We start from the raw sequence: 25217 nt of genomic DNA on the forward strand, positions 1-25217 counted from the left end.
AAAAAAGAATGTGATCACTGCAGAAATCATGTTAAAATGTAAATGGAACAGGGGCGCCTGGGTGGCACAGTCGGTTAAGCGTCCGACTTCAGCCAGGTCACGATCTCGCAGTCCGTGAGTTCGAGCCCCGCGTCAGGCTCTGGGCTGATGGCTCGGAGCCTGGAGCCTGTTTCCGATTCTGTGTCTCCCTCTCTCTCTGCCCCTCTCCCGTTCATGCTCTGTCTCTCTCTGTCCCAAAAATAAATAAAAAACGTTGAAAAAAAAAAAATGTAAATGGAACAAAGACTGTAACTTCAGGGAATTTTATAAGCAAATTCTGCAAAATGAGGAACTATTAAGGAGAACCAAATAACCAGGGAAATATAATGAAATAAACAGGTGTGTAATTTAGATACTTAGAATTTATTTCAGATAAACAACTCTGTTTTTAGAATAAGTATGTCTCATGTAATTTTTTTTATCTCAAAGTATATGCAAATAGGCATTAGAAATAATTCAAATTTAACTGTGTCCTGTGTTTTTACTTCTTGAATTGGTGAACAACTTACCCACAGCCTCTGTGCCTCCGTGCCTTTGATAATCCCTGTCTATAATGCCTTCTCCCTCTTCTTCAATGACCAAATCCTAATTCTCTTTTGAGACCTATCTCAAAATGATCCCTTAGCGATGGCTAACTGTGCCAGGCACTGTTCTAAGTGTCTTACATCTATTAAGATCATTTGTTCCTCCCCAAGGTAATTATTCTTGGTTATAATAGTATATACTATAAGGAAGATATTTTTCATATTTTATGGATGAAGCAATCAGGGCACAGAGAAATTAAGTGACTTACCAGAAGTTACCCAATCAGTAAATGGTAGAGCTGAGATTCATAGCCAGAGAGTGTGGCTCTGAAGTCCATTCCATGATAAGCCATTCACGTCTGTAGGATATGGTTGCCCTTGGAACCCAGCCACCATGTTGTGAGGAAGCCCAGGCCACAAGGAGAGGTCCTATGTGAGTGTTCCAGCCGACAGCCAGCATCAACCACCAGGCCTGTGAGTAAATGAGCCTCATGATTCCAGCTCCAGCCTGTGAGTCTTACATTTGAGGCTCCACTGTACCCTGTCTGAATGTCTAGCACATTAGAAATCATGAGAGATGATTAAAAATACATGTTTTTAAAAGGATTCTTCAGAGCAGTTTTAGGTTCACAGCAAAATTGAAAGGAAGGTACAGGGGCACCCAGGGGGCTCCGTCAGTTAAGCTTCCTATTTTGACTCAGGTCACGGTCTCATGGTTTGTGGGTTCCAGCCCCACACTGGGCTCTATGCTGTCAGCGCAGAGCCTGCCTCAGATCCTCTGCCCTTCTCTCGCTCTGATGCTCTCCCACTCACACACTCTCTCTCAAAAATAAATAAATGTTAAAAAAAAAAAAAAGAGAAGGTACAGAGAATGCCCATATACCTCCTGTGCCTACACATGCACAGCCTCCCTGGTTATCACCATCTCCCGCCAGAGTGGTACGTTTGTTGGAACCGATGAACTTAACACTTATTCATTGTAATCCGCCAAAGCCTATAGTTTTCATAGGGGCTCATTCTTGCACATTCCATAGATTTAGACACATGTATAGAGACCTGTATCCACCATTACAGCATCTTACAGAATGGTTTCACTGCCCTAAGAGTTCTCTGTGCTCCACTTACTCATTCCTTCCTCCTCCCTAACTGCTGGCAACCACTGATATTTTTTTTTTTTTTTTTTTTTTTTTTTTACCATCTCTCTAGTTTTGCCTTTTCCACAATGTTACACGTTTGGAATATTACAGTAGACATAGCCTATTCAGACTGGCTTCTCTCACTTAGTGATAACACACTTGAGTTTCCTTTCAGGTCTTTTCGTGGCTTGACAGCACATTTCTTTGTAGCCCTTACTGAACTTACTGTTTTTAGTCATTGAGTTTTGGGATAATCTATTGTGCAGCAATAGATAAGTATCCTTCCAGAATTTCCTCTAACTAGCCTCATGGTAAAAAAAAATAAAAATAAAAATAAAAATTACCTATGTTTTCACTCATCCATTCACCCGGTTATTGAACTTAACGATATATCTGGCTTCAGACATGGCTCAAATGATGTCATCAGGGTTCGGTATCTGTTTTAGATGGTTCTACTTTTCTCATTGGCAGTTCTAAGCTTTCCTGGATTTTACAGCTCCCCCAAATGTATATCCTCAAAATACCAGCATAAACCCCAAGGAAGACCTGAGTCATCTGCTGTAACAATGAGTCATGTCTTCAATTTGAAGTCACAGAAAACTCTAACAGTGACTTAAAGTTTAAACCATAAGGATATTTGTTATTTACTTAGGAGAAGTCCAGAAGCAGGAGTCCCAGCATTGGCCAAATATTAAGAAGTTCTTTCTAGCCCTCACTCTATCCTTACACTTATTGCCTCATGGTTATAACATGGCTTTTCCAGCTCCAGGCATCACATCTGCCTTCACGGCAAGAAGAAAAGGCAAGGAACAGAGACTGTTTGGCAAGCATGTCACTTTTCTCTGAAAGTAAAGTAACTTCCTAGAGCCATCTTTTTACTTCATTGTCCCGAACTAGGTTACCAGGCCACATCCTGGCTGAGGAGCTGGGAGAGTAGTTAACTTTCCAGCGGCCACAGTGGGAAGCCACAAAAGAGAAGGGAGCCTGTGAGCCGCCCTTGGGTTAGTATCTTCCCTGTCTGCCTAGCCCTGAATCAATCATGGCCAGGGGCATGGAGCTCTCTAATTGATTAGATCTTAGGCCAAAGGGCAGGGCCAGCTTCACAAAACTCACATGAACCCTGGGGACCCAGCAGGATTTTCTGGGCCTGGGGGCCAGATGTTTACTCGGAACAGGGGCAATGAAAGAGTAGAAAAACATCTGTCACAGGAGAGCTGCAGAATGTTCCACTCTATGGGTGAATCCACAATTCTTTTAATTAGCCCATTTTGGTTCTACAAGAGGACTGAAGACTGGGTGTGGGTAAGATGAACCCCAGGCATGCAGTGGGAGGAACATGAGGGGGCAGGAGGTTAGGGTAGAGAACATTTGGAGGGTGGAGAGTGGGCTGTAAGGAAGGTGGGAGGAAATAAGGGGTAATGATGGCTGGCCATGAAAGCCAAGCTATACTACTGTATCATCGAATACTTCCAACAGATACATAAGGTCAATGTTACTAATCCCACTCAAACCCCTTGTTCCAGAAGAGAAAATTCAGAGCTGGAGAGGTTGAGTCCTTTGAGTCACTCACTCAAGAACTGGGAATTGACTACCAGATCTTTCTGATCTGTCCCTAAGCTCTCTGATTCCAGAGCTGCCAGCCTTGATATGGACCTGGAACTGGTTCCCTACAAAAAGGTAATGGGGGTTGGGGTGGATGGGACAGGCCCGCTTAAAGTCACATGAAGTCATTCTTCCTGGACAGACCCGAAGGCAGCTGCTGATGAGCACCCCCCCTCCCCCATTTATCTGATGCGTTTGGAGACTGGGGTTGTGAAACATCTACGGTCCTCATGTGGAAATGAGATTTCTGACTGCATTTTTTTCCCCCTGCAAATTAGCTCCACCACTCCTTCTCATCAGGGCCTCACCAGACTAACACCACCTCTATCAAGCTGGCCTGGAGCTGCAGGTGGGCCCACGGGGAGCCGTGAGCCCAATGACGGGAACTGCAGGAATGTGGCCACCTAGCTCATTGTGTGGTGTGTTCCCATTTCTGTAAAATAGAGTACATTCAAGGAAAAACAATTTGGAAATGTAGTCTAAACTGTTAGCAATGTTATCTTTTTTTTTTTTACATCCAAGTTAGCATATAGTGCAACAATGATTTCAGGAGTGGATTCCTTAATGCCCCTTAGCCATTTAGCCCATCCGCACCCCAACAACCCCTCCAGCAACCCTCTGTTTGTTCTCTGTATTTAATGTCTCTTATGTTTTGTCCCCCTCCCTGTTTTCGTATCATTTTTGTTAGCAATGTTACCTTGAGGTGGAGACCTGGGAAGACCAGGGACCTTCCCTTTTCTCTAGTATAGATTGCTGTAAAGATTAAGCTTTAAAAATAAAGCAAGAAAAATCCAATTATATTTAAAGCAAAGAGGTTGTAATATCTAGGTAAAACCATGACATCTAAAAGTTAACCTGAAGGCAGAGCTAGGCCCAACTCTAGGAGACTCGAAGGAAGCGATTCTGCTCTTCCTGCCCCCACCCTTCCCCAGCACTAAAACTCAGGCCCCAACCCCAGGCCAAGCACTGCATTCCTGGGAGTCACCTGAGGCCCCCAAGTCCCCGGCCTCCTGCACGAACCCAGTCTCCAAGCCTCGCCTCCCACGGCTGTTCCCAGCCCTGCGCGTCCCTGGAGCGGAGATGAAAGGGTGGCTGGCCCCGGCCAGGGCACAGTCCACCAGGAGCCAGGGCCCCGCAATCACCCGGAGGAGTCAGCCCCTCCGGCTGAGAGCTGCTCCGCGTGACCCGGTGCCACGTGACCCGCGCGGGGCGGGGCCGCCAGCACAGTTGCTGCAGCCGCCGCGGGAGGTGTCGGAGTAAGTGGGTACCGGGCTGGCGGGGACCCTCCTCGCGGGTGGGCGCGGGCGGGGCCCGAGCGTTGCCCCTGCCTCTGGTCCCCGGGGACCGTGAGCCAGCGAGCTGCTGGGATCCCTTCCCCATGCAGGGCCGGAGGGGCGATGGGATCGCCATCGGGGTCGGAAAGGCACACCCGTATCCTTCGGATGGGTGATCCAGACACTTCCGCCTCTCACTCTAACTGACCGCAGTGAGAGGGTAGCAGACGCCCTCCTTGCGGAGCGGTTGCATTTTCCCCCGTACGCTGTGGGGGAAACTGAGGGTCCACAAAGCAAGCCAGGCCGGTGGGAGCACCCACTCCAGCACTGATAAGAGAACACACCTCTACAGGCAAAACCCGTGGATCTCACCTGCTCTAGCGTCCCAGTATATTACTACACCTCCGTTTATTGAAGAAGAGGCCGTAGGTACAAAATATCCAGCGGATGGGGGAAGAGGGGTCGGGAAAGAGGGCCGGGTCGAGCTACAAGGTAATTGCCAACGTATTAAACACTATGGTTTACACGCATCCTTATTTATTATTCACCATCGTGAAATTTGTCAGGGAGGTACTGTCCCCATTTTCATGCCTGAGGAAACAATCTCGAAGATCTTGAGTCCTTTGACTAAGGTTCTGCCGTTGGTAAATGGAGGAACGGAGATGAGAACCCAGGTCTGTCTCACAGCAGCGCCTTCTGGTGGGTGGTGGAGGCACTTGGCCCAGCGTATTAATTCCTCTGTGAGCTGAAAGTTGGGATCTTTTCCTCTTCCTGGTTCATCAGCCTAGGCAGAGGGTGTTGCTGGGTGAGAAGGGCTTCTCCCCTCTCCCCAGCCACCTGCATCCCTCCCTTTATTCCTGTCCCTTACCACTGATTCCTTTTGTCACCTGTCCCCTACAGGACAAGATGAAGCTCATCATCCTGGACCATTATTCTCAGGCCAGTGAGTGGGCAGCCAAGTACATCAGGAATCGCATCATCCAGTTTAACCCAGGGCCAGACCAGTACTTCACCCTGGGACTTCCCACTGGTGCGTTGTGGGATAGAGAAGGTGCCATGGACTGGAGGCAGGGGGAGAGAGTGAGCATCTGGGGTTTTTAAGGGACCAGGTTCATGGGCTCATTAAGCCAAGAGACTCTGAAGGAGGGCTCTGAGGTGCTGGTGCTATGAGTGAACAACCTTGTTTCCTGGACATGCAAAACAGAGGACAGTTTCCTTTATGGTCTGGTTTAGTTGCTGCCTTCTCCTAAAGAGTTCTGGTATAGAAGGGATGCTGGTTAGGCAGGAATAACCTGATTTTTAGACTCCATTCTAAGTCTTCCCACCAGAAGTCCTTAACAGAACTGAGTCGTAATGTCTTCAGGCATACATTTTATGTAATGAATGAATTTCTGTGCATCTAAAGCGCTACTAGCTGAGCATTATCCTTGGGAGAATTGAGAAGATAGTCCACTCAAAGCATTTTCTATAATTAATTAAACACAGGACCTAAGTGAAAAACAGTCCCAGTTTCTTCATTCATTCATTCATTCATTTTTAATGTACATCCAAGTTAGTTAGCATATAGTGCAATAATGATTTCAGGAATGGAATCCAGTGATTCATCCCCTACGTATAAACACCCAGTGGTCATCCCAACAAGTGTCCTCCTTAATGCCCCTTGCCCATTTAACCCATCCCCTGCCCACAACCCCTCCAGCAACCCTCAGTTCTCTACATTTAAGAGTCTCTTATGTTTTGTCCCCGTCCCTATTTTTATATTATTTTTGCTTCCCTTCCCTTATGTTCATCTGTTTTGTAGCTGAAATTCCACATATGAGTGAATCATATGTTTATTTTTCTCTAATTTCACTTAGCATAATATACTCTAGTTCCATTCATGTTGTTGCAGATGGCAAGATTTCATTCTTTTTGACTGCTGAATAATACTCCATTGTGTGGAGTATTACACACATTGATGGACACACACACATTGATGGACATTTGGGCTCTTTCCATACTATGGCTATTGTTGATAGTGCTGCTGTAAACATGGGGGTACATGTGCCCCTTCAAAACAGTTTAACTGTATCCTTTGGATAAATACCTAGTAGTGCAACTGCTGGGTCGTAGGGTAGTTCTATTTTTAATTTTTTGAGGAACCTGCATAAAAGTCCCAGTTTCCTATGGAAAAAATCAGAATGTTGCCTTTATGGGAGGATATTTTGACCTCAGCTCCTTAAGGCAAATGTCCTGATTCTTTCTTTCTAAGTTTGGGTGGATCTGCCCCTCATTGTCCCATCCACTAGAGCAGGGACTTTCACACCTTTTCTGTAAATGGTCACATAGTCAATATTTTACACTTCACTGGCCACATAGCCTCTGTTGCAACTACTTCACTGTCCTTGTAGCTCAAAAGCAGCTGCAGACAATACATAGATGAATGTGCATGGCCGTCCACCAATAAAGCTTTATCTGTGGACATTGAAGTTTGAATTTATATAATTCTCATATGTCACAAAGTAATATTCTTTTGATATTTATAAGCCATTCTTCACTGATGAGCTGCACAAAAAGAGGGAGCAGGCTAGTTTGGGCCTGTAGTGTGAAGTTTGCTGACCTGTGCACTAGAGGTTTATGGGAGCAGTATCTACACGTATCTGGAAAACCACCAATGTCTCAAGCCCCGTGGGGGCTGCACTAACATCCTGTTTTGTAACTAGAGCTATTCTAGGTCAGAGTCTGTGCTGCTGAAATCCCTCCCTAATTCCCCATCACCTGCATAATCAGATCCCGGCTCCTCAGTGTGGCATTCAGGGCCTTCCAAGAGCTGGCTCTTTCCTGTCCTGCTTGAACCAGCATGGCATGTCCATATAAGGGTTCCTTGGAACATCCCTTCTTTTAGGTGAAACATCTAAAAGGTGAAAACATCTTTAATTGGTGGAAACCAAATAAACCAACTCTAGCTAACTCAAGCAGAAAAGGAATTTATTGGTTAGATACTGGGGAGCTCACAGAATTGATGGAAAAGCTAGAAATTTGGAAAATGCACATGATGAAGCTCAGGGGAAGGATAGAGAAGCTGTGTGGCTCAGGCATGGCTGAGGCCATGTCACAGGGACAGATTGATTATGGGGGCAGGGAGGGAACTTTCATTCATTCAATAGGTTATTTAGTGAATGCCCGCTGCATGCCAAGCTGTTCTAGGCACTGGTGATACAACAACAAACAAAAGAAACAAATTCCTTCCTTCCTAAAGCTTTAAGTGTAGTAGGAGAGACAGATAATAAACAAGTCGACAAATAAAGTATGTTAGATGGTGATGAGTGAATGAGAAAAATGAAACAGGGAAAGGGGTTAGGGTGTGTCTAGACAGGGGTGGGGGTTTGCAATATCAGATATGGTGGTGGGGAAGGTCCATCTGAGAAAGTGATGTTTGAGTAAAGGCCAGAAGTGAGAGTTATGCAAATATCTGAAGGGAGAGCACTGCTGGCAAAGGGAACAGTATGTGCAAAAGCCCTGAGGTGGCATTGCAAGGAGCAGGATCAGTAAGGGTGAGAGAGGTAACCAGGGGCCAAATTATGTACATATTTTGTTAGGATTATTACTCAGTGAAATGTGAAGCCATTAGTAGTTTGTGAAAAGAGTGATCTGATTTGGGTGGGTCATTTTTCTTTTCATCATCTTATTTTTAAGAATTTCAAATATTCACAAAAGCTTAAAGAATAGTGTAGTACCATTTTCCTGGGCTCACCAGTTGTTAACATTTGCCACAGTTTCCTTCTTCTCTTCTGTCTCATGTTCTCTCTCTCTACACACACACACACACACACACACACACACACACACACACACACTTTTTTATGAGCCACTTGAAAGTAAGTTCCCAACCTCCTGACACTTTACCTTTAAATCTTTTGGCATGTATCTCCTCAGAATAAGGACATTCTCTTACATAACTACAATGCTATTATTATCCCTATTAAAAATCCTTCCATAATATCATCTGATATACAGACTGTAGTAACATTTCTTTCCACATCATCCACATTTATGTTTTATAGTTTTCCCCCCAATAAGCCTATATCCAGACTTCATGAATATTTACTTTTTTAATCTATGGAAGTCCTGCCTTTTTCACGTGCTTTATGACATTGGCTTTTTAATGACCCTCAACTCGCAGGAGTTTGCTGCTCCTCAGGGAAGTCTTCTGTGAACCTACAGGCTTACCCTGATCATAGCTGACACTACTGTTTCATGTTCCCAGTCCTACAGGGTGAGCTCTTCCAAAGCAGCTGCTGTGTCTCCTGCTCCTGTGTTCTCATCACGTGGCCCCCTGCCTCACATGCTAGTTGCTCAGGGAATATCGTGTCAGTAAGGTGATGTTCACTCAGGTTACTCATCATGGTCATTTCAGTCAGCCGTGTCCTGAGCACTGGGATTCAGCAGTGAACGGGACAGACACGGCCCTGCCCTCCTTGAGCTTACAGTCTAGTGGGGAAGTAGGCATTCAGAAGCAGTTAGGATTGGAGCATTGGGATAGGACTCCATATCTGACATGTTCTCTCAGATCTGATAGGTTCTCCTTGCTGAGTAGCCCAGCTGGGCATCTTCAGGAGCTGGGAGCTAAAGGGAATTCATGGCTGTGGCCTCTCTTACAGGGAGCACCCCAATTGGCTGCTACAAGAAGCTGATTGAGTATTATAAGAATGGAGACCTGTCCTTCAAATATGTGAAGACTTTCAACATGGATGAGTATGTGGGTGAGTCTGTCTCTTTCAAGGTGTTTCCTGATTCCAGGAGAGTTGTACTCCTCCCCTTTGAGGCTCAGCCCAGGAGAAGAATAGGGAAGTCCCAGGGAGCCGGTGATGTTTAGTGATAAGCTCAATTAGCAATACCTGTCTCTTCCAGGCCTTGGTGTACTCAGCTATGAAAGCTGACCTCCTAGCTTGTAAGCAGTAAGTGATCAAACAGATATGGAAGCCTCTTGTACAGAGCAAGCATTTTTTTTTTTTTATGTTATTTTTGAGAGAGAGACAGAGGGAGCACGTGAGCAGGGGAGGGGCAGAGAAGGAGACACAGAATCCAAGGCAGGCTCCAGGCTCTGAGCTGTCAGCACAGAGTCCGATGTGGGGCTCGAACTCATGAACCGTGGGATCGTGACCTGAGCTGAAGTTGGACGCTTAACCGACTGAGACACCAAGGCACCCCCAGAGCAAGCATTTTAAATAAATATTAAATGAGTATCTCCTTCTTGTCTGCCTCTTCCCCAACTCCATGCCATTTCTTTCTGGAGCCAGTAATTACAAATGGGATCGTGGCTGGGGTGTGTCCCTCAGTGTCCGTGTCCTGTGTTTCTCTCCAGTGTTCATCCTCCAGCTCCCCTTCCTGCGAGGTACACTGGGAGAGGAACGGACGCTGGTGTCCCTTCCAAAGCTGAAAAGCTACACCTTGGTCTTCTATACCCGCCCCCTCCCCACCCCCCGCCAGGCCATCATTCCATTTGGCTTCTTTTTAAACATCTTTTTTTTTCAATTGTGGTAAAATCCACAAAATTCACCATCTTAACCATTTTTATATGTACAGTTCAGCAGCGTTTAGTCACACTGTTGTGCAGCCATTCCCCAGAACTCTTTTCATCTTGCAAAACTGAAACTCTACCCATTAAACACCAACTACCCATTTCCCACTTACCCAACCCCTAGCAACCACCATTTTACTGTTTCTGTGAGTCTCACTACTCTAGATACCTTATATAAGTGGAATCATAGAGTGAATGTCTTTTTTGTGACTGGTTTATTTCACTCAACAAAATGTCCTGAAGGGTCATCCATGTTGTAGTGTCAGAATCTTGTTCCTTTTTAAGGCTGACATTAAACATCCACCTTAAACATTCTTTTTCTTGGCTAAAAATCATTTTGTGAAGCCCTGAGATAATTCTGTCCAAGCACCTGGCATTGAAGTTGGGGTTCAGGCTGAGCGGGGTATAACTGTGGGTGAATGGTGAGGTGGGAGGCACGGGGGAAGGGGCATGCTTACTTCCTTTCCCAAATGGGCCAAGCCCCACTCCCAGGTTGCTAGGCCACCTCCAAAAGCGCAGAGTGGCCCTGGCCTCCAGCCTACAATTACTCTTTTGTGAAAAGGAGATCCAGATGAGGGGATTTCTCAGGTTCCTGGTGTGTAGCTACCTTGGCCCAGTCCTGTCATCACAGCAGTGGTGGAGGGTGGACACAGGGAGACCAGCTCAGACTATCCTAAGTGTCTCAGGGCCAGAGGGGTAGTGCCTAGGGCTCCCTGATGAGCATTTCCCTGAAGGAGTCTGTGAAGGTCTGGGGGTATCCCGGCATCCTCTTTGGAACGAGAGCTGTGGCCCAGCCTGGGAATGACTTAGTGTAGCCATGGCCCCACAGGCCTTCCTCGAGACCACCCGGAGAGTTACCATTCCTTCATGTGGAACAACTTCTTCAAGCACATTGACATCTGCCCAGAAAACACTCACATCCTGGATGGGAATGCACCTGACCTGCAGGCCGAGTGTGACGCCTTTGAAGAGAAGATCAAAGCCGCGGGAGGGATTGAGCTGTTCGTTGGAGGTGAGCTTGACACTCTGCAGCACGTGTCCAGGGCAGGCCCAGGGTGGTGAGGACATGTGGGAACGGGACGAGACCCATGGCTGTCTCACTGCAGCTCCTTCACTGCACTGAAACAATAGCGATCATTTATCACCCTGAGTCAGGGAAGACCCTGGAGTAGGAGCCCTCACCTTAGCTGTGCTGCTCAGTGACTGTGTGATCCGCACTTCAGTGCCTTGTTGGTAAAGTGAGACGTCTGGATTTGGACTCTCAGATTCTATTCCCTAGTCTTAAGGTTTTGTATGGATCAGTCCATGGGACTTACCTAAACAGTTCAGAGCAAAGACTCTATGTAGTTCCAGAAGAGTGCAACTTGGCCCCCGCACCACTGTAGCTTAGCCATTTGAACACCAGAGAAGTTTGGTGACTTCCCCAGGGTCAGCCGCAACAGTGGAAAGAAAGGAAGAATCTAGGGTGGCCCCTTCTCAATTTGAGGTTTGTTCCTACCCTGGGCTGCCCTCTTCCATTACCGTCTGTCGCCACCTCTGGATTCACCCATAGGGGTGATAAGTTGGGACTTTTACTGCTTTAGATTTAACTCTTCTTTACTTCAAGGCAGGGAGGAAGAGGCTAATGTTCTCAGCACTCATGTTCTGAGATTTTATAAACTTTGCAACCCCTGACCAGGCCATTTTTTATTTGCTGTAACTCTATCTCAGCAACAGGACTCCTGACTACTGGGAAGGAGAGAGAGAAGTTACCCATCAGTAATCTTGCAAAGCGGAAGCTATTTGGAGTGCTGCTTACTTAGCTTTCTGAGGGTGGTAGTGAGGCCACGACATCTGTGTGAGCCTCAAACAGAAATGCCAGGAGGTGGGGAGAGGGGAAGATCTTATGCTTAAAGTGTACCTGCCCAGGGTGAATGGGAAAAGAGATATGATTTCAAGGATTTTTTCAGACCCCAGGTGGGGAAAAATAGATTGTCCATTCTTGAAATCTTGGATCCCTGGGACTGACAGGCCTGTCCTCATTGTTTCTCCTGGGCAGGCATCGGCCCCGATGGACACATCGCCTTCAATGAGCCGGGCTCCAGTCTGGTGTCCAGGACCCGTGTGAAGACTCTGGCCATGGACACCATCCTGGCCAATGCTAGGTTCTTCGATGGTGACCTCACCAAGGTGCCCACCATGGCCCTGACGGTGGGTGTGGGCACTCTCATGGATGCTAGAGAGGTAAGGGCGCAAGCCGTCCACAGGCCTTCCTGGGGGGTGGGGTGGTGAACTGGCCTTTTTGTTGTTAACTATACAGGGTACCACCTGGGTACAGTTATTAAAAATGAAGACCTTACAAATAAGGCTAAAATCCTAACTGATCCCATCACTGCTCCCCCTTCCTCTTTGGAGGCAACCATTGTTCTCAGTGTGAGGGAACCCTTTTCAGCACTGCCTACTTACAAAAGGCTGCAGGTCCCCCCGCCTCTGCCTGCCTAGCTTCTCCCAGGCAGAAAGGAGCCTGGCCCTACTGATGTCAGAATATGAATTTGCACCTGCCCGGGTACTGAGAGGGACTGCTGGTTCCCTGCAGTTGGTGGAGGTCACTGTTCGAAGGGAGCTCCTCCTGCCACCCCAGGATAGTCGTGGTTCTGGGCCTGTGTTCGGGGATTCATAAATGTGGGGAGGTGTGATTTGAACTCGGTTCAGTGTGTTTTTCCCTAGAAAGTGGAGTATCATTTGAATTTTTGGTGGTTCCAATTTCTTTACTGTCTTTCATTAGAATTTTAAAAACATTTTCTCTTCCTTTCAGGGGTATATTCAGTGGGAAGCAGCTACACATTTTAGCTTCAAGTTTCTTTGCCTAACAAACATCTACATCAGTGAAAAGGGCTCCCTGTTTCGAGTGAACTTTTGTGAAATGAGTGATATTACCCACTTTCTCTTGGGTAACCTTGACTCAGTACCTAGGAGGTCACCCTGCTATTTTTGGCCTTGCAGCTTGTAAACCCTACGGTTTGAGAGCCCTCCCTGTCACGTGACGGTATTATGATCTGGGAAAGGACCTGGGTCTGGAAATCAGGAGTTCTGGGGTCCTGAACAAAGAGTCACATTCTCTCTGTGCCTCTGGTTTCATTTCTTATGAGAGAGGAACAGTAAATCCTGTTCACAAGTCCATGGTACAGTGGAATTATAATGAAAGAAATCTAGAGAGCAGAGTTCTTTACAGTCACTTTCCAGCACTTCTGTTCTTGATATTTGAACTGTTGAGGGGAGGCTGTGCCTTTGTTTTATTTGAACAAAAAGCATCACCCCAAGTGCTATTAGTCAGTCTAATACCCAGAATTGAAAGTGACCAGATTGAGGGGCAGCCTTTCTGGGCTTCAACCTTAGGAGCCACATGTATAACTATTACCATCACTTCTATGGCCCTTTGTAGATGGGGCAGATCGGGACCCCTCTTGTTCAGACTGTGCTTGTGAAAACTCACCCAGCCTAGGACTCCTTGGGACCCACTGTCACAACCATTGGGATAAGGAGTGTGGGCCTTTGTCCTGCATGTCTATTCATAGTCATCATCAAAGGCATCAGGAGGCACCATCAAGTGGTGGCCTTTGGGTCAGAAATGACCTGGAACAAGGGACTTAAATCTCCTGGAGCCCTTTTCCTCGTTCCTAGAACATGGGGATAATGATGCCCCTGCCTCAGGTTATTTGTGTGATCAGGCGCATACAGCAGGGAGCACAGTGTGGTGCAGGCTAACAATTTAAAATGGTATATTAAAAACAATGATTCTTACAGCTGGTTGGGGAGACTGGGCCAGAATTCAGGTTTCTGGACTCTGGGTTCCACTGCTCATTCTCCTCCATCACAGGCTTGTTTTCTGATCCCCAGGTGATGATCCTCATCACAGGTGCTCACAAGGCATTTGCTCTGTACAAGGCCATCGAGGAGGGGGTGAGCCACATGTGGACCGTATCTGCCTTCCAGCAGCATCCCCGCACGGTGTTTGTGTGTGACGAGGATGCCACCCTGGAGCTGAAAGTGAAAACTGTCAAGTATTTCAAAGGTGAGGGGAGGGCTGGGGCTGGGAGTTGGTGGCCAAGTTTAGGGTGTGCCAGGTGTGAGGAGTGGATCTACTTTTCTTGCTCTGGCCACTTTCATAGACAACTCTGATTTTAACAAAAATGAAACCTTAGGATCTCAAATACAGTCAATGCTCTTCCATCCATGACTGCAAGGGTCTGTTTCTGGAAGCCTCTTTGTTCTGAGGAGGCAAAAAACCCAGTGAAATGAAAAGTTGTAGTCCAAGGGCAATGTGGTGATCTCTTGGCAGTGATAGTGAGCCTCAGGGTGTTTTAATCTTTCAAGGTCTTCTGCAGGCCTTTCCCTCTAGGTAGGCCACTGAATTCTTAGGAGGATCTTTTTCTCTTCCACTTTAAAAAGGACACACTGGGGGCACCTGGGTGGCTCAGTCGGTTAAGCGGCCGACTTTGGCTCAGGCCATGATCTCGCGGTCCGTGAGTTCGAGCCCCGCTTCGGGCTCTGTGCTGACAGCTCAGAGCCTGGAGCCTGTTTCAGATTCTGTGTCTCCCTCTCTCTGACCCTTCCCCGTTCATGCTCTCTGTCTCAAAAATAAATAAACATTAAAAAAAAATTTTTTTTAAAAAGGACACACTGCTTTAAACAAACTTACATGAAAACCCTCATCTACTAAGCAGGCATATTGGGAATTTATTCTTTGGTTAAAAGATTAACCTTTGAGACTGCGTGCCGTCATAGCGGTCACGTCATGCTCTGTACCGCTCCCCACCGTTGCCCTGTAGCAGCAGCTACAGCGCCCCATGCCAGCCCCAGAGGCCTCCCGTACCCAGCTCCTGGTCCCGGCTCCACCGCCGCTGCTACTCCCGGGGGGTCGCATGAAACAGATGGGGAGTTTGATGCTCACCGGGTGACATACTTCAACAAGCCAGATATTGACACCTGGGAATTGTGTAAAGGGATGAACACGCTTGTTGGCTATACTCTGGTTCCAGAACCTAAAATCATTGATGCTGCTTTGCTGGCATACAGATGGTTAAATGATTTTGCTAGTGCAGTTCGCATCCTAGAGGTTGTTAAGGACAAAGCAGGACCTCATAAGGAAATCTACCCCTATGTCATCCAGGAACTTAGACCAACTTTAAATGAACTGGGAATCTCCACTCCAGGGGAACTGGGCCTTGACAAAGTGTAAACCCCATGGATGGCTTCTCAAGGATTTATTCATAATGCTACTTGATTATAAACAGCCACCTGGAATTACTGATGATAACGTATTACCTTATTTGAACAAGTTTTCCTTTATTGAGTACCAAACCATGTAATGGTAACTTGGACTTTAATAAAAGGGAAATGAGTTTGAACTGAAAAAAAAAAAAAAAAAAAAAAGATTAACCTTTGAATGGCCAACACCCCCAGAGACTGGATTTAAAAGTCCTGTGGATTCTAGCGTTCTTTGGAAATAACAAGTTCTTTTCCTACTCTAGGGTTTTTGTCATTTGGAGCCACAGAAAAAAGATGATTTTCAGGAAGAGGAAAAATTTGAGAGCTCTTGGATATGACTGTTCATAATGGTGGAACTTGGCTTCTACCTGCCTTAACTGCTTTTCGTTTTTAACTTTTCACAGGCCTAATGCTTGTTCATAACAAGTTGGTGGACCCCTTGTACAGCATCAAAGAGAAAGAAACAGAGAACAACCAGTCTCCTGAGAAACCGTATGGTGATTAGCCCGCGCTCACCCTAGCATCAAGGACGTCCTCAGGACAGGCGAGGCATTTCTGGTGATTGCCTTTAGGAGGACACAGTTGTATTTCTCTCACCCAGTATGGTTACTCCAGACGAACGGGCATACAAATTGTTCTTGGCTCTGCAGCATGGAGCCTAGTCGTCAGAGTTTAGGGACAGGGAGAATGACTTGTTTTCTAACTTAATCAGAAAAAAAGTCTCTGAAAAATGTACTCCATAATTTTTGATGTCTGCCCTACACAAATTAGGGTTTTTAGCTTTGGTTCTCCCTCTGGCACTGTTCTCACATACAGCACACTCCCAACAGGAATTTCTATCATTTGTATACTGATTCTCAATTTGGGGGGGTGGTGGGAAGGGACCTGTGTATACGGGCCAGACCTCTCTGGAGAGGCTCTGAAAGCCCCTCTTGAGCAGGTCTGCTATTTGAGGATCACTACTCCAGATGAAGGAACAAATTCTCAACCTTATGTTCAGTTCCAAGTGCCGTGGCAAGAAAGAAAAGGATTTCTTTCTTTCCCTTCTTGTTTTTCTCTGCTCTCACAGTTGGCCTTTCCGTGAACTCGGAGGATTCCTTGGGGGAGAATCTGGGTGGCCCGGGCTAAAGAGAAGGCTTTTGCTGATAAACTCAGAGCCTCAAGGGGCATGGCCACGTCACACTCCCCTCCCTCGGGGACCCTCCAGCACGGAAGGAAGGTGGAAACCCTCTTCCCAGCAGAGCCCATGTTTCTGTTCCAAGGTCTCCCTGGGGTGACAGATACCGGCACCATGTCAGTGTGCCCAGCTAAGGAGACAGGGGCCAGGGCAAGCAGCTCGCTTCGGCCTAAGTTTAGTCACAACACAAGTGACATGTTCTCCTGCTTCCCTGAGAGCTGAGTGCCAAGACAACATACCAAATGCTTCTAAAGGCGCCTAATAATAGCCTTTCCTCACTTAAAATACCTTGCCCTTCCAGCCCTCTCAGGTTCCTGTGGCGTGTTCTCGTGTTCCCAGAACACCAGGAAGCACAACCGTTTTGCCCCTTTATCCTTCACCCCGTGTTCACAAAATGAGTTCATTGCTCTGCCTTTCAACTCTCTTAAGCCTTCGTGGAGTGGATGCTGCCTTCCCCTCCCTATCTCTGTGCCTGTTTGAAGCTGCTGCTTCCTTTATTTCTGGGAAAGATCTTTCAGAGACCGGCTCAGGCCTCTCCTTGAGTGCTGTGTTTGGTACCTGGTGTTCTGTCTTTAGCTTTTATACGTGATCGTGCTGTCATTCTGTCTTAGGCTAGTGGATCGATGGGCTTGTTTACAATGTGATATTTTCTATTAAATCTGATATTTTCAAATAAGACATGTCTTTATGGGTTTGCGCCCCCAGGGGTCAGAGGGTGGTCTGTGTTGATACTTATGTATTTTGGCAATGGCTGGTGAGCAAGGCTTCACATTCACTCCTCACAGCAGTTCCGTAGGAAGGTGCAGTCACAGCAACTGCTCACCCTCTTCCGTCACCAGAGGGAAAATAAAGTCATTCATAGACATGAAGCACCTGTGTAAAATGGCAGGTAGGAACAGATGAGCAATGAATTGTCATGTTCTGGCTATGCCTGGGATCCAAACAAGGATACGGCTTCTAAAGAGAATAAGGAGATTTGTGACCAAGGGGGATATAAACATTGCAAGGTATGAAAAAATAGGTTTGGATGGTTTTTTTCAGTTAGAAAAGTAAACATAATGGAACATCTTGGGTCAATATAACTAGTTGAGGTACAAGTGGAAGTTGGCAGAAGGGTTTCAATTTTTATCACTTGTATTGAGATATAATTTACGTGCCTGTAAAAGTCATCTATTTTAAATTCAGTGATTTTTATTAAGTCTAATAAACACGACAACTAAACTGGAGATGCCTGAATGAACTCAGGACCTTAAAAAGATCCCTTTCCGAGGCCCATGTTTCCCTGGTGGCCCAACAGCAGTGTCATCCTGCTACAACCAGTTCTTCTGCAGGTCAAGTGGGATGTATGCTCTTGGGCCAGATTGGGCCTCTGACACTACTCAGGCCTCCTTGGAAAAGAGCTAATTACGTTTGGGGGCGGGGAATCACAGCAGGCCTGGAATATCTTGTTGCCAAAAGTAAGGGTGCTTTTAAAAAGGTTTGAGGCAGTAATGAAAGGACAAGGCAGCCAGTTTAATGGAGCTCTGAATGGCCAGGTTGTGACAATCTAATCAGTAAGTATTAAATACAGCTAGGTAAAACAAGTTCAATCTGTAAAACCCTAAGTCTGACACTCAAAGAGAAAAACGGTAATATTAAGTATAAATGGTATTGCATTTCAGGAAGAAAGGATTGAATGCGTTCAAGGTTTTATTGCATTTAGTAAAAAGTGGCAGCCTGTTGACATAAATGGGTATCACGTCTTCTATTAAATCTGTTTATAAAGGAGAGATGGATACAAAAGCCAGGCCCACTATTTCCCTGATACATCTATGGCTTACTTCCTTACTTCCTTCAGGTCTCTGCTCAAATGTCATTTATCGGAGATCATCCCTTACCCTCCAATATAAAATAGCAATCCACACTCCCTATTTCCCCTTTTCCTGCTCTTTTAGTGCCTGATGTGTATTTTGTTTCCCACTAAAATGTAAGCTTCCTGAAGGCAGACCAAATACTGTTCTAACCCATCTCTATCAGTGCTTTGATATCTAGAAGGTGTCTGTTTTCGGTTGAACTATAAGCCTGATAGTACCTCCCAAGAGTAAGGACCATAACAACAACCCGGGGGGAAATAAGAGCATATTATATGATAATAGATTAGCCAATTGGCCTCCTAAGGAGATCTAACTTTGTAAACTTGATTCCTCATTCACGAGAACCCAAATCCTTACTGTGAGGAGATGCTAGTGAAACATGCACATGTTTCCAATAAAATATATTTTAACAAAATACAGAGTTATTCAAGAATGATAAATAAAACAGAACATAATAATTCAGGCTTAAAGGGAGCCTTAACACCGGCTGGCAACCACACGATATTCCCCTAGTCTGTTCGGTCTCCTCTAATTTATAAGGCCTCAAGCCTCCAACCACTCTTCCTCTAGCCTTTCTCTCAGCTGTGACCTTGAAAATCAAAGTAATCAAGACAACGTCCATAAGCTCCACCATCACGCGCACCCACCTGCCAGCCCTGCTCTCATGGTTTCCCTTCTTCCTGTTATTCGCTGCTTGTCCAGTCCCTCCACTTGTGCACTAGATCCTTCTCTTGCCTCCTTGAGGGCATCGTTCCAGCAAGACTCTCGCTCACCTGCAGCATCGAACTGTCCTGCTTTCCTGGGTCACTATCAGCATACAAAACAAGCTTTAAATACAAAACTCTTCACCAGATTTGCCCCATCCTGGAGTCACCTGTACTCTAGCTCTCTCCTCCCTCCCTCTCTCTTCCAGCATTACCACCATGTATACCTTATACCTCTGTAACTGTCTCACAGTTCTGGGATATTCCGTCCCTTTAAAAAATTATTCTTTTTCTTCAAATTTCTGCTTGGAACATTTCTCATGACATACTTGCAAGTTCACGGATTCTTTCCTTAGCTGTTTTAAGTCTACGGATGGACCCCTTAAAGGCATTAATTTCCATTGTTTTTGTTCATAGCATTTCTTTTTGATTCTTAGTTTCCATATTTTGCATACATGACTCACCTGTTCTTGTATGTTGTCCACTTTTTCCATCAGAGACCTCAGTATATTAACCATAGTTACTTTAAATTCCCAGTCTGATAACTCTAGAATCTCTGCCATATCAGTCTGGTTCTGGTGTCTGTTTGGTCTCATCAGATTTTTTTCCTGCTTCTGAGCATCCTTGTATATTTTTTATTGGAAGTTTGACATGATATATATTGGGTAATAGGAACTGAGGTGAATAGGCCTTTAGTATGAGGTGTTATGTTTATCTGGCTCACAGCTAGGCTGTGTTCGATGCCTGCTGCATGTGTCAGAGGTTTTGATTTCCTTCAGTGTCCATGTTTTCAGTCTTCCCTTTCTGGTTTTCCCTAGAAATTCCTTCTTGAAATAGAGTCGGTGTGTTGCAGCTTCTTCAAAAGCTGTAATCCACTATTGTAACACTGGAGTCCTACTGATGGTATGGGACTAGGGAGAATTCTTCTGTATCTTGTCTTTTTTATGAGCCAGGGTCCTGGGCTGAGAACTTTAGAAGTTTCTTAGCCTTTTTTTTTTTTTTTTCTTATGTGAGAAAGGAAGGAAGGGGCTTACGCTATCCAACAGCCCTTCCCCAAGGTCAGAGAAGACAAGTAGTTTTCCCTGAGGGCAGTCTTCTGCCAAGTTAACGGAAAGCTCTGGGTGTGTTTTGAAATGGCTACTACCCCCCAGCCCCCTTACAAGAGGAGAATTTTCTGCCATCTTCACAATGAGAACCTGGGGAAGCTCCTGGAGGTAAAACCCACCAAAGTGTGGACAACCCCTTAGAGTAACTCCCAGGAGTTTTAAACTCTCAAGCTAGCCCACACTCAGCCCCCAGCAATTCACTTCAATCCTGATTACTGGCTCTAGCTTCTCCTTTAGGTGAAGTGATCTGTGTTTTCTGCATATTTTTTCTCTAGTTTTTGTGGTGGCTTGCTCTATGACCTCTATTCTTTGATGGGTCAAAGAGAAGCTGATTTTCAGTGTGCTCAGCATTTTTTTTTGTTGTGAGGCAACCCCATTTCTTCTCAAACACACTCCAGATTTCCCCCTCCCTTCCATTGAAACATCACTTGTCAAAGTCACCAATGACTATGTAGATCGCTAATTCAATGCTCAGAGCTCCTGTTACTTGACCTATTTGCAGTATGTGACAGTTGACCACTGCTTCCTTCAAACGTCACATGGCTTCCAGGATATCACAGTCTGCTGATTTCCCCTGAGTAGCCACTGTCTACTCTGATGGGTCCTCCACATCGCCCTGAACTCTTGGCATCTGGAGTGCTCCAAGACTTAGCCTTTGGACTTCTTCTCCCCATGTAACTCACTCTCTTGGTAATTTCATCCAGTCCCGTGGCTTCACATACCATCTATACACAGACTCCCATATTTCCATCTTCAGCCAGAGACTCTCCCTTGAACTCCAGACTAGAATACCCAACTGCCTACCCAACATCTCCATTGAATTAACTGCCAGGTGTCTCAAACTCATCTGTCCAAAACTAAGTTCCTGATCTTCACCAGAAAATCTCTGCCACCTAGTTTTCCCCTTGTCAACCTGAGACAAAAAGAGCTAGGAATCAATTCTGACGCCTCACTTTCTCATATTATATATCCAATCTATCGGCGAATCCTTGAAGTTTTACCTTTAAGGTAAGTACACAATGTGACCACTTAAGAAGATTCCAACTGCAGACATGCCGGTCCAAGCCACCTGCACTTGTCACCTGAGTGCTGCAATAGTCTCCCTTCTTTTTTTTAAAACATTTTCTTGGTACTTTTTTTAAGTTTATTTGAGAGAGAACAAGCAGAGTGGGGGGGGGGGCGTGGGGTAGGGAAGGGGTGGAGTGGGAGAGAGAGGGGGAGGGAGAGAGAGGGGGAGAGGGGGAGAGAGAGAGAGAGAGAGAGAGAGAGTGAGAGAGAATGAATGAATAAATCCCAAGCAGGCTCTGCACTGTCAGCGCAGAGTCTGATGTGGGGCTCGAGCCCACAAACCGTGAGATCATGACCTGAGTTTAAATCAAGAGTCAGATGCTTAACTGACTAAGCCACCCAGGCACCCCACTGCAGTAGTCTCCTAACTGGTCTGTTTCTACCCTTGCTCACACTCTCCTAAAACCTAAGACCCTATCACACTTCTGCTCGAAGCCCTCCAAAGACTCCCATCTCAGAGCAGAAGCCCAAGTTCAAGCAGTCAGCCTCTGCTATCCTAACTCCTCCTACTCTTTCTTCAGTTCCTACTGGCTCCCATGCTGTTCCTGGAGCACTCCAACAAGCTTCTTACTCCAAGAGCCCTTGCCTCTGCTGCCCTCTCTATTCAGACTCTCTTCTCTTAGGTGCCCACATGGTACACTCCCACACTGCCAAGCCTTTGTCCCAGGGCTATCTTGATGATAAGTCTTCTCTACTCTTTTAAAATTCCAACATCACTCTGCCTCCCCGATCTCCCTATTTCCTCAACCAACTTCACTTCTGATCAACCATATTAGTTCCTTAGTGTCTGTCTCCTTCTACCAGAATTTAAAGTTGCATAAGGAGAGAGATCTAGGTCTGTTTTATTCACTGCTACATTCTCAGCACCTAGGAAAACAGGAAGGCCCATCATAAGGTGTGCAATAAATACTTTGTAAGTAAGTGAATGAATACTAGGAACATAGTAGGCTGCAAGAAATGGAGTGGGAATGGGAATAAGACACGCATCATCTAAATTTCCATGCACTGACATTAATATTAGTTTAGTTTGTTGGTTCAGCGAAGGGGGGAAAAAGCCAAGCAAGGGAAAAAAGTAACTATGCTGACTTAGTATTTACAACTTTGGGATCAGAATCTCACTAAGTTTTCAGCGTGCACAATTCTCTCCGAGGTGTCCTGTGGCTCAGAGAAGTATGCAAATCCTTGGGAGTGGTAAATCTTTAGGCGACCTGAATCACTGCGCAAGGACTGGACTGTGAATGCTGCAAGTGGATAATTAGCATTAACCTTCGTTAAGAACATCCTCAAAGCCAGGTCTCTGACCACAAAGGCCCAGCCTGGTTTGCTGGCTGATTTTTTCATTGAGCCAAAGTTCAGGGAGCAGACTATTTGGCTCTTCTTCCCAGTATCAGATGGTGCCGGTGTTATGACTTATCCATCACACTTAGGAGCTTCAGATATAATAGTCTGTTTACCAAGGGATGCACAAGTGACACTTTCTATGTAACAACTGGATGCCAACTATGGTTCAAGTATAGTTTTAAGTGGCCTCACAGTTTGGATAATACTGCTGCTCCTGCCTTGCTGATGTCGTTAAGTTGCCATTCTACCTCCCCGTGTGGATAGCGGACTACAATCAAACACAATGAGGAAAATGAAAATCCCAGAAATAAGCCTGTTTCTGTAGCAAAATAAAATACTGCTCCTCTCTTCATCATGTACTGCATTTTTAGAACATGGAAACTGCTGCCACCTGCTGGCGATGCTTACGACAAAGTAATACTTGGTGGGCTCTCCAAAATTTCCTTCCAAAGCAGGCAGCCACATGGATTTATGATTATTCTATCTAATGAACTCTACTTTTCTCCTAACAACAACAAAAAATGAATCTTAAGTATATTAAGGGATTTCTAAAGTAAATTAGAACCATCTACTCCAAAAATATAACCCCACTGGGGCACGTGGCGGGCTCAGTCAGAAGAGTATGCGGCTCTTGATCTCGGGGTTGTGATTTCGAGCCCCACGTTGAGTGTAGAGATTACTTCAATAAACTTAAGAAACAAAATGACCTTGCTGACAATACTAGAGGACTGGGAGAGTGGCTGCCAAGTCTCTTCTCCGTTATCCATCTCCTTACTTGCTGGCTGCGGTATTTAGCTGAGACTGCAAAGCATGCCCTCTCAGGCCTGTGGGTCCGGATGACCCACAAGTCTCATCACCTTGCCCAGTTTAGGGGTACCTGGCTGGCTCAGTCAGTAGAGCATGCGACTCAATCTTAGGAGTTTGAGTCTGAGCTCCACGTCAGGTATAGAAATTACTTAAAAACAAAATCTTTAAAAAAACCCAAAAAACAACCTATCCAGTTTCACGATTTCCTCAATAAGCTGATTTGGAAAATGACCATAACAGGTACATTGCCTAAAATTCCATACAAAGCTGATTTGGAAAATGACCATAACAGGTACATTGCCTAAAATTCCATACAAAGCCAGTGAAATGTCCTGAGAAATAACAGATTTAAAGCTACAAAAAGGCCTCAAACAAAATGTTCAATGATTTGGTGAGCCTGCTAAACTTAGGTCATCAGTCTTCAAGAAAAGGTTTTCAGGGGTACCTGGGTGGCTCAGTCAGTTGAGTGTCCAACTCTTGACTTAGGCTCATGTCATGATCTCACAGTTGTGGGATCAAGCCCTGCGCTGGGCTCCTTGATGGGCAAGGAGCCTGCTTAGGATTCTCTCTCCCTCTCCCTCTGCCCCCCATCCTCTGCTCATGTGTACATGCAAAAAAAAAAAAAAAAAAAAAGAAAAAAGAAAAGGTTTCAGCTCGTGACCAACCCAGGTACATCAAGATCTAATGGCTGTTTAAGTAATATTAACAATAAAAATGGATGGGATCTTGACTGTGCCAGCCAAGAGGAGCCTAAGAAAGCGTGATGACTAAATGTAATAGGCGGTATTCTAGATGGGATCTGCAAACAGCTCAAGGTCATTAGGAAAAAAACTAAAGAAATATGAAACAAGTATGGACTCTTGTTACTAATAATCAATATTTGTTCATTATTGTGACAACTGTATCATACTAATGTAAGATGCTAGTAATAGGGGGAAGCCTGTGTGGAATATAACAGAACTCTGTACTATCTCTGCAATTTTTCTGTTAAATCTGAAACTTCTAAAAATGTTTACTTCAAAAGAGAATGGGACAAGATGCAATTCAATTGACAAAGTGGGCCCTTAAGTCTGTTCAATCACAACCTTAAGAAGTCACAAAACTTGTATTTTGACTTTGCAAGTTATTCTGTAGCTTATTTTCATTTATCTGTTCTAGACTCAAACCTTTTATTTAAATCAAGAGATGCAGCCTCTTCAAACTACACTTTTGAACATGATGACCTGGCAGTCTGTACAGGGACCCTTTGCTCTCTCGTGCCCACCAAAAGGATACATGAGGTTCATGTCAATTTATGACAAATCTCGGCCCACTTGTAACAAAAGGCCTTCATGAAATTAAACTAGGTACAACACTCCTTATTCTATCATATAGTTTCTTGATATACCAACCTTCCACAAAGTCATGTATTTCACACGGCATGTGTGGTTACCCCAATCTTTCATTTTACTCAGAGACAAAAGTACTCTACCCAAGGGGCACCTCGGTGGCTCAGTAGGTTAAGTGTCCAACTCTTGATTTTGGCTCAGGTCACGGGATCAAGCCCTGCATCAGACTCTGCGCTGACAGCACGGAGCCTGCTTGGGATTCTCCCTCTTTCTCTACCCCTTCCCCCCACTCACGCATGCACTCTCCCTCTCCAAATAAATAAAATTTTAAAAAGTACTCTATTGTGGTCGTTTTGGCAGCACATATATTAAAAAAGTACTCCACCCAGAACTGTACCATCTTTTTTTTTTTTTTTTTTAATTTTCCTTAATGTTTTTATTTATTTTTGAG

The 25217-nt window shown here is 45.3% G+C and overlaps 2 protein-coding genes and 1 long non-coding RNA gene across 6 annotated transcripts; 2 read left to right on the forward strand and 1 right to left on the reverse strand.

Moving 5' to 3' along the window:
• The first annotated feature begins 4441 nt into the window (after positions 1 to 4441).
• On the forward strand, positions 4442 to 17235 carry GNPDA1 (glucosamine-6-phosphate deaminase 1). 4 transcript variants are annotated; one of them, XM_053907392.1, is made up of 7 exons: positions 4448 to 4557; positions 5476 to 5605; positions 9216 to 9317; positions 10965 to 11147; positions 12174 to 12358; positions 14012 to 14186; positions 15787 to 17235. In XM_053907392.1, exons 2-7 carry the CDS (start codon positions 5482 to 5484, stop codon positions 15885 to 15887), a joined length of 870 nt encoding a protein of 289 aa, XP_053763367.1. In that variant the 5' UTR covers positions 4448 to 4557; positions 5476 to 5481; the 3' UTR covers positions 15888 to 17235. The 4 variants fall into 4 exon arrangements, with proteins under 4 accessions (XP_053763370.1, XP_053763367.1, XP_053763368.1 ...); XM_053907393.1 differs by lacking the exon at positions 4448 to 4557 and adding an exon at positions 4857 to 5004; XM_053907394.1 differs by lacking the exon at positions 4448 to 4557 and adding an exon at positions 4857 to 5000.
• Positions 5093 to 7480, reverse strand: LOC128778307 (uncharacterized). The gene is made up of 2 exons (XR_008423864.1): positions 7333 to 7480; positions 5093 to 5359 (listed from the first exon to the last, which is right to left on the reverse strand). It is a non-coding gene; the product is annotated as an uncharacterized LOC128778307 (long non-coding RNA).
• LOC109252223 (cytochrome c oxidase subunit 5A, mitochondrial-like) lies at positions 14821 to 15762 on the forward strand. The gene has a single exon (XM_019424548.2). It carries the CDS (start codon positions 14910 to 14912, stop codon positions 15351 to 15353), a length of 444 nt encoding a protein of 147 aa, XP_019280093.1. The 5' UTR covers positions 14821 to 14909; the 3' UTR covers positions 15354 to 15762.
• Positions 17236 to 25217: the final 7982 nt, after the last annotated feature.

This window comes from Panthera pardus, unplaced genomic scaffold (assembly GCF_024362965.1).
Source record: "Panthera pardus isolate Hobbes unplaced genomic scaffold, ASM2436296v1 HiC_scaffold_2, whole genome shotgun sequence".
NCBI classification, from domain to species: Eukaryota; Metazoa; Chordata; class Mammalia; order Carnivora; family Felidae; genus Panthera; species Panthera pardus.